Below are 9,592 nucleotides of genomic sequence, written 5' to 3'. Positions count from 1 at the left end.
GCCCCAGCCCTGCCCGCTGCGCTTCCCTGCTTGGAGAGAGCGGAGCCTGGGCGGTAGGCAGGGACAATGGAGGAAAATGAAAGCCAGAAACTTGAGCTGTGCCTGGCTTGTTCAACAGACAGCAGGCAGATGAAGGGTAAGTAAGGGGGAGCAGGAAGAGGGAGTTGCATTTAACCATGCCCCTCGTTGCTGCTTTTAATAAGTGAAGGGAATGCATGGGGGAAAAAGAAAAAAAGAAAAAGAAAACAACAACAATCAAAAAGCATGTCTTTCACGTGCTGAAGGCTCTGGAGGTTTCCCTAAGTCTGGAAGCGTGGCTGTACACCTCCGTACAGGCTCGGGAGCGGGCAGCGCGGCTGTCAGCCCGCAGTGCCGGGGCAGGGTAGCAGCAGTCCGGCGTAATAGCTGGGAGCACTTTTCACTTGAGGGTGCTTTAAATCGCTGCAGATCTCGGCGAGGTTGGGGTACTTTGTGTGGGTGCGAGCTGTGGGAGAGACCAGCCAAGGGCGCCTTTGCACAATCTGTATTGCACCATGTTTTATCTGAATGCGAACTCAGCTGCGAGCTGGGGAGTGCTGCGTGGGACGATCCACGTGGAGCATGCAGCTCAGGTAGCACGGGATGCCTAATCTAATCTGCATCTGCTGCAGTGTTTGTGGAACACCTGTAGACGTTCTTGGTTCATGTGCATTGTATTCCTCATAGACACTTGAAGAAAAGTTGTATTACTGTCCTTCTGTGAAATAAGCAGTCTATACATGTGGTTCTAAAACTCACACAGCTCTGTGTGTTGTACCAGAAAGCATTGCATAGAGAATGTAGAAGTTCTGTTTTTTGGAGGTTTCTTGGAAGTGCGTTGCCTGACACTCTTTTGACCATTTTTGAACTTTAAATAGTGGGGCAGTGTTCACTGGTGCCTGTGTGTTCAATGGGAAGGAAACTTAAAGGATATGTCCGAGAAGGGGGGGAAGAAGAAATCCCTTAGTAACGTATGTATGGGTGGTGTGAAGCTGACTGAGGTACGTGTGGAGCTAGAAAAACTCAGCTCTGACTAGAAGACCCATCTTCTGATTCTCCAAAAAATTTTAGTCTTGAACATTCATAACCGAGTTTAGTAGTTTTGGCCCATATCCAGTAGCTACATTTGAAAATTTATTTGGGAACAGATTTAATTGTAAAAGTAATCAAGTAGATAGGAATGATTCCAAATAACCTCAGATTTGCTGCCAGCATATCATAGATGGGCTTGATTCATGCTGTTAAAATGTATTCTTTTTTTATCCTTTTAACATTGAATATAGTATGCTTCAAGGCTCAGCTTCACAGTGCTAGAGTGTGAAGTATGGGTCTGACCCACGCTTGCTGCTTTCTAAAATTATTCTGAAAATGTCCCTCTCTTATCACCTGGATTGCAAAACAGGAATGTTACTATTTTCACAAAATTTTAAGTAATGGAGCAAAGTGACTTTCTTGACCTTTGTGGACTTCACAAAGGGTGTGACTTAGAAGAATTGCATACCAGACTTTCAAAAATGACTTCAAGTTATAGCATTTAATCTTTCATGGTAATCTTCCTGATAATCCCAGGCGAGTGCTTCCATACTGCAGACCTGGACCTTTCCCATAGTCTTAATTTCATGACTACCTGCTGTAGTAATGGGCAAAGAATTCCTGATGTTAATTTTAAGGTTAGAGCTGTATCTTAACTGTAAGGGTTACTGAAGGCTTTGGATAACCTGCTCTCCCCTGTCAGTCTGCCGAACTTGCTTTTTATTGCCCTCTGGCTTTGCTACTCTACTGAACAGAAAGACCTTCAGCCCTTAGCTTCTGAACATGAGGGAAGGAGAGGAGGAGACAAGTTTATCTTGCACTTCTCTTGCTGTGTTTTCCATTGGTTTCTATTTACTCCTTTTCCAAGGAGTGTACTTGCATAATTTATCCTTTTGCTACTCTTTGCTGTCATCTGGCAACCATCACATGATCCTTCACACATTGCACAGTTATCTGTGGGGATTGATTTTCTAGGCCCATTATCTTCACTTCTAAGATATAGTCTGTTTGTCCACGCTCTTACTGAGCAACATCAGAATATAAAATATGTCTTGTAGTTTCTCCTTGGAGTGCTGTGGTGTGGATTTCTTATGTTCCAAGTTACACAAGGGGTATTTTACCATTCCATCTCATCCTGGCCATGAAAATGATTTGTCAGTATTTAGGAAGTGACCAAGAAGGAATTTTTAAGTGACTAGGAAAAGATATTCAAACATCACACAGACTTTGGTTTACATTTCAGCCAAGATGCATAGTATTATCCATGCTGGTTTGTTTATTGCTGATTTGCATAGATTTGGGCAACAAAGCAGTGCAATAGTTGTTGCACGGCAAGAAAGTCACATGCTCATGTGTGCTGCAGTACGGCGGGATCGTACTGAATGCCCAGGTCAGCTTGCTGGCAAGACTAGCAATTAGTTTGCATAGTTTGCATTCCTTTCTTTTCACTGCTATTTATACAGTATTTTCCTAACATATGAAAGAAAAATAATATAATTTGCTGATCTTTCTAATACTGTATGTGAAAACTATCTTGTTTTTTTTAAATTCCTTCTCAAGGTTCCACCCATTAACCAATAATTCTAAAACAATTTACTTGATATGTCTCATGTTTCAGATAATTAGCTTAAACTACTGAAATGACTGAAGTGCAGAGCTTGGAGGGGCTTTGCATGAGGATTTAGGAGCTGAAATCCACAGTCATGAGCTCTCAGTTGTGCTTCTCAGTATAGCATTACCTGGCATATTGAGGAAGTGCTTGCTACCAATCTAGTGGCTGAAACAGCTGCTGTGACAGTACTTTAAGGGTTGGTACAGAAATGCTGCATTCAGTTACCCACGCTCACACTCACTCCCTAGAGCTCTAAGGGATTTCCTTATTTCTGTCCGACACCTTTGTTCCAGAGTCTCAGCCTGAGGGATACAACCTCTGTGCTCTCAGTGCAACAGATTAGAGATGGTAAATTCTAGCCAGCACCATCCCACCTCTTTTTTTTTCTCCCATTTAAAGTCCACTGAAGTGACTGTGCAGCTTTCAGAAACCATTTTGACTGGGTGCATCTGGAATTGCCACACTTGCTTTTTGCAAGCAAAATGCTCTCTTTTTTTGGCACTTTTCTCAAAGTAACCAAGTGTAACTGACAGTAGGTGGTCTGAATGCTCAGCAAACAGGGAGGGTGGATGTTGTTTGTTGTTGTGCTTGGAAAGGTTAAATGGTACATGAGGAGTGTGTGTGTGTGTTCATATGTATTTAGGTTGTCAGGGTTGTTCTTGCTCAAAATGAGCGAGTGGTGCCCTATGCTGTATGCAGTTTTGGGCCTTATCCATCTTTTTAAAGGACCACAGGAAGAAAGCAGGCTGAGGAAAGAAACCTCACTTTAAAGCTTACAGCATCATGCAGTTTGTTCCATCAGTTCTCAGGTGAAATAATGTGGGGCTGCATAGTGATCCGCATCCACACTGTCCTCCAACAGCTGTACCATCTGTGTCTCCAGCGATACAGAGATTTGAAGCTACATACGAACAAAACTCCCCGTGAGCCAAAGCTGTTTCCAAAGCAGCGTCTGAACCTGTTCCTCAAAACAAAGTGGCAACTGCAGCCTGGGCTTCTGTTTTCTGTTCTGGTTGTAGGATAAAATGCCGTTGATGTAAACAAGACGATGTTGTTGGTACTTTGGAGGCCGTGAACACTACAGGGACTTTTACAGAAACATGCAGGATTTTGGAGGCCTAGTCCTGTTGGACCAAAGCAATGGCTTCCCCATTTAAAGTGGTGGGACTTCACAGAGCTCCATTGGTGGAGTTTTTTCTTTATCATCAGGCTTGATGTTATGTGGGACTTGGCAGACAAGTGGTAACGTGTGCCAGAAGGCAGAAAAGTTCTCAGAATGAAATCCTCAAGCAAGTGGTGGGCAGCCTGTCAAGCTGAGTGAACCATAAAAAGAAGAGAGTAGGTGCCTCCAAACTCCAAACTCCAAACAGCAGGCTCATATGAGTGGCAGCACTTGGGGGGCCTTTCACCAAAAGCAGAAAGGGCTCTGAGTGGAAAAGTGACAGAAATGGGGATGTACAAAAACCCCATTTTTGTGCAGAGAAAGGGCCTTCCTGCTCCTGCAGAGTGGATGCTAAGGGTTAACATTACTGTGGGCACTTGGGCCTACCCAGCACCCAGGGCTTGAAGAGGCCTTTTCAGTGCTTCTGGTTTGGGGCTTTTTTCTTCTTTGCTGACAAAAGATTAAGGGAATTTTCAAAGGTATTAGGTAACAAGGCTCCAGACTACACTTCGTTGTGCACCAGAGAGTTCATGTTACACAGTTACCTGAAGATAAGCCAGCACTTACCTACCCTCTGTGTCTGCCTATCTCTGTGCAAAAATAGTTACGGTCTTTGGTCTTAAAGCCAGTTTTAAAGTTGTAACATTTATCTGAAGCTTTTTGTTTGTTTTGTTTTGTTTTGTTTTGTTTTTGTCTGTGTATCACTCAAAACTTGGTTTTCTTTCTGTTTCTTGAGAAATTGTTTATTGAAAGAGCAGTGTTGTATTTTCCAGCCTGCTGTCCTGAGACGTATAAAATCCAAGGGAGATCCATGAAATTTAAAACCGTACCACAGTTAGAAATAGTGGAGGAAAAAAAAAGAGCCACAAAACCCTCTTATTATTTCATAGGTGTTTCTGAGCATGTTGAAAACACACTGAAAAAAGATTAAGGACTTCAGATCTGCTTTGTCAAATGAATGTTCTCTGTTGGTATCTTGTGGGATACGAGTTACAGGGCCATTAAGGATACTGGAGCTCTCTGAAGAACACTGTTTCTTGCCCTGGAAAGAAAGCATCCTGTGGGTTTTAAAGGTCAGGGAATGAGGGCCCTGTCAGATCTTCTTTTCAAGCCACATAGTGGTAAAGATGATATAAAAGGAACATCTACTTGAATCATGTTCACTTTTCTGTGAGGTACTGCTGTGGTTCTGCATTGAAAGTAAGTACTGTGCTAAGCTTATATAAATTATTATGAACAGGCTTCTTATTAGAACATATGTATGCCTAATGATGCAGAACAAGCCATTGGACGCTACTAGACTTTTAAACTGACCTTGCTTTTTTTATCAGTCTGATTATTTTCTTTTTCATTTTAAAGTGAATGTTGGGATTGTGTTCTTAAAATATTGTTTGCCTTTTTGGTTTTTGTTTTTCAGACCAGGCAAAACACAGTTTGCATTTAACATCATTAGATGATGCTGAATGCCTCCGATCTAAGGAACTGCTTTCAACTCCGAACAGTCACGCTTCTAATTCCAAATCCACACGCAACATCCCTCGAAGACATACTGTAGGTGGCCCTCGCAGTTCCAAAGAAATACTGGGAATGCAAACCTCGGAAATGGACAGAAAGAGAGAGGCTTTTCTTGAGCATCTGAAGCAGAAATATCCTCATCATGCTACGGCAATAATGGGACACCAGGAGAGATTGAGAGATCAGGTATGGAAATCAAATATGTATCTTGCTTTCTATTAAAGCATTCTTATAACTGCTACCTCACTTTGAATGTGAGGTAGAAAATTGAATGTGTTAACCTCACTACAGAAGGTGAGAATCTAACAAAGAATTTTGTGTTCAAAGTTGCCTAGGATTCAGGTTCTCCTTTGAAATCAATAGAAACAACAATAATAATCAAACTGTTTAAAATTACCTTGGAGTTGTTTGTTGAAACTGACATTTTTGAGGAACTTTTCATCTTTTTTTAGAATATACACAGAGAAAGGATAAGGTGAGACTCTTGATCTTAGTATATGGATCTCCATCTACTTTTTCATAGCTGAAGGGAAAATATGGAACAGCTGTTAACTTTTGTTGTATTTTCACTATTGGCACCACTGCCTGGGAGAAAGAAAAATATCTCTAGACCATGTCTGTGTGCTTTAGCCGGCTCTGTTACCCTTTCACTTGCTTTCTTTTCTGCTTTTGAGTCTTTTAATACAAACAGATGGATGTATCCACAGGTATCTGCCTTCTCCAAACTGTCTTGAGATCAACACAAACCTGCCAGTTTTGTACCTTAAGGTGCTTTTCTTCTTGTGTGATTGCAAGGTCAGCAGGAAAAAGTTGATTTAGGGTTGGAGACGATGTGATGATACATTGATGTATTTCTCAGAACAGGTGGAGGCTGCTGTCACGCTGACCTGAATTTAGGGAATGCCACACAAGGGACTGTTCACTGCGTGGCTCTGGTTTTGAGTGAAAAGTATAAGTTTAGTTTGCTAAACCTTGCAGACTGTGTTGTATTCGAAATACATTTTTTCAAAACACCAGCAGAATGTAGACTTCACTGTTAAGTATCTTGTGCCCATTATTCTCAGTTTAAAAAATGGTTGACAGCAATCCTGATGTAATTTCTTTTTCCAAGTGTTTTGTAGGTATTTCAGCACTGGCAGCAAATTAATTGTAAGTAAGGAATAAAAACAGGTTGGCAAAGTACTGTACTCTGCTATGGGAGTGCTTATGAATTCCCAGTGTCTTTTGAAGCCTTCCAAGACTTCGGAGATCAAAGCAGTTGTCACTCAGTACCTCCCCCTTACAACTTCTCTTTGACAGGGTCTCTCAAGATCCCAGGTGCTATCACTGCTTCAGTAAGACTGCTAGAATCCATGTGTATCCTGCTAAAATTGCTGCAAGACTTCAACTCTAATGAGAGTGATCTATTCCTTATTTTTAAAACAGCTTTCCTGCTTTCTTTTGAAAGTCTGGACTCCCCCACACACTTACCTCTTTCATGAACTCTAGTGACTGTGTGGAATGTGCCGGGTGGTGGATAAAGATAGCATACAAATTAAATAAAGGGGGTGGGAGCTGAAATTCAGAGATTAGATCTTCTAGAGTCATGTAAATATTTAGTTCCAGTGTTGCAGACACTGCAAACCCAGTTTGAACAGCCTACAGCATTACACCCTACACATTTTGTAATTTGATCCTTTTCTGAAGGCAATAAATTACAGAAGGAATGCAGTAACTGTTTCTGCTATTTGTTTAAAATGTGTCATCCTTGCTAATTTATTGAGGGTAAAATTATGTGAATGTCTCCTGCTTCTATTTTTTGATGATTGGACATATATATTGTACAGAAGGAGTGTGAATTTTAAAACAAAATTTGCATTAAAATTACTATCAGAGCATTAGATTACGGTTACTGGGGATGGGGAATGCTGAAGACTCCATACATTCAGTGTAGTTTTTTTTCTTAACATTTGTGTCTAAGCATGCACACCCATGTATCTGTGTATTTTGTTTGTACTTATGCGTATATGCATCAGAATATATGTCTGTAAATATATGCATGTATAATGCAGGCTTACTTGGCATCTTTGTGAAAAAGACTATAATGTCACTTCGCTTTTAAGATCGTATGTGTGTACAGCATATGGACTTCCTTTTTCCATGTGCATGTATCTATGTGCATAGCAGTGGTGTAGAAAACACGTACTGTACGTGTGTGTAAATATGTCACATACAAAAGTAGTGAGATGTGTGGGAGGACAGGAGCTGAAATGTCATCATTTATTTTCTTGGCCATTTTCCTTTCACCTTGTTTCTCCAGCTGCTCCAGTGTCTGGGAAGTGGCATCATTATCCATGGTGGGAATTCCCCCTCTGTGGAAGATCTATCAAGGGTAGTAGCCAATGCAACACCATTTTCTAATCTCTGTGTCAAGCAGTACAGCTGGAACATCAGACATCCCAAGATTTGTGGTGCATAGTGTCATTTATCTTCTAGGTTGCTCTAAACTCTGTCAGGTCTGTAGCCAACAAAAATGGCCCAGAAAATCAGGATTGGTAATTGTTTCTTTTTTGTGAACTTTCCTCTCTGGCCTGTTTCTGAGTATGACAGAAGGCCCCTGGTTTGCAGCAAGTAAACATTAGGGGAAGAAAATGTGTTTGATGTTGTCAGTTCATATAGCATCACCTCTGTCAGCAAAGTCAGCTCTGAAATGTTGTCTGTGACTTCTGCTATGTATTAATGATTTCCTTCAGGCTTTGTTTATTTGGGTAAATCCCTCCCTGGATGTGTGTTCTTGGAACCCGTTTCTACTCAGATAATCTGCCACAGAACTGCAGAACAATAGCGGCCAGGTAAAATATCAGTGAGGATTACTGGTGGTTAGCTAATGTGGTGACCTGCAGCCTCCAGCTGTGCAGACAGATCATCTCTCTTCCACCTCGCAGGTTCACAATCCTGCATGTGATGTCTTATTTGGGAAGGCAAAGCTCACAAAGACAGGAACTGTCTTTATTTGTGCTAGGGCCTTGGGATGTGGCCGCAAGGCAAATAACCCACAGCTGTGTGGCAGTCAGGGGGTGTGCCCAGTCTTTGCTGTGTCCCTTTGTAAGCCAACCCCATGGCCAGACACAAAGATTCCTTCCATCTGGACATCTGCAAAACCAAAGAACAAAATTGTTTTATTTTTATAGATAATGCAAGTTTCTTCAATAGCTTTGAAGACGGTGTATCTACCAGTTCTGTCTGATCCGTGCTGATGAAAGCAGGGCACTGACATAATCCTCAGGAAGTTAGAAAGAGAAAAAGAAGACAGAGAAAGGTGGAAACTGACCTCCGTGCTCTGAAGTTTGAGCTGCTCTGGATGAGTCCGGTGTGATGAGCCCCACACAGCCTGAGAGCAGAGAGCAGAACAAGTGCAAATGCTGGGCCAGCAGTCCTGCAGATGGAAAGGAGTTTGCAATTAAGAGGTTAAAAATGCTAACCTTGCCATGGGAGGTGGGTAATCACTGCAGTGAACCTGTTTTACAAGTCACCTCAGGAAAAAAAAAAAGAAAAAACTTTTCTGAGGGGGCAGAGAGCAAAAATGAGCCTGTATAAGTTTTTCAGAGCTAGAGCTTTTGAGTATGCCTTTAGCAAATGAGCTGGGTGATGTTTGCCACAGATTTCTTTTGTTTTGTTTAAACAGGGAAATGCACTGCGGGACGAGGAAGGGTTGGGAACAGGTTAGCTTTTTTTGCTAGGGTTCTGTGAAGAGCGCTTTTGTTGGCAAACAAAATCAGATTTCCATTGATTAAAAAAACAAACAAAACAGCCCAACAGCTAAACCGTTCTGGTGCACGCGCAATGCTGAGTGCCTAGAAAATGGTGGTTGGGATTTTTTTGTTGTGTTCGGTTAGGTCTGAACATGACAGGTAACTCTGGCATCTGGGCAGGTGTGGTTATGGTTGCCACGGAGATTCGTGATGTCATGCTTGATAGAGCATGTCAAGACAGCTAATTTAACATGTAGATGTTCAAAAAGTCCCATAGGCCAGAAGTAAGCTGTATGCAAATAACAAAGTTACACTGCAAAAGGGCGAAAGAAAACACGGCAGAGAGATGGAGTGCCTTTTACCTGGCAGCTTTAAAGGATTACCACAGACTTCATCGTAAATTAAAACTTTGGGAAGTAAAGGAAGAGGATTTCTGAACGTTTCTCTGGGCTCACCTGTGGAATCTCACATTTCGGTAAATAAGCTTCTTTTCTCTCTCTGCCCCCGCTGTAAAAAATGCTT

At 41.8% G+C, this 9,592-nt stretch overlaps 1 protein-coding gene across 1 annotated transcript; it reads left to right on the top strand.

The window, feature by feature from the left end:
• The first annotated feature begins 6 nt into the window (after positions 1–6).
• Positions 7–8,868, top strand: LOC104911384 (sickle tail protein homolog). The gene is made up of 2 exons (XM_031553859.1): positions 7–136; positions 5,242–8,868. The coding sequence occupies exons 1-2, from the start codon at positions 67–69 to the stop codon at positions 5,559–5,561; spliced, it is 390 nt and encodes a 129-aa protein (XP_031409719.1). The 5' UTR covers positions 7–66; the 3' UTR covers positions 5,562–8,868.
• The last annotated feature ends 724 nt before the right edge of the window (positions 8,869–9,592 follow it).

Source organism: Meleagris gallopavo, chromosome 6, assembly GCF_000146605.3.
Source record: "Meleagris gallopavo isolate NT-WF06-2002-E0010 breed Aviagen turkey brand Nicholas breeding stock chromosome 6, Turkey_5.1, whole genome shotgun sequence".
Taxonomy (NCBI): domain Eukaryota; kingdom Metazoa; phylum Chordata; class Aves; order Galliformes; family Phasianidae; genus Meleagris; species Meleagris gallopavo.
The sequence above is the reverse complement of the archived record's forward strand: the minus strand, read 5'-3'. Positions and strand labels throughout refer to the sequence as shown.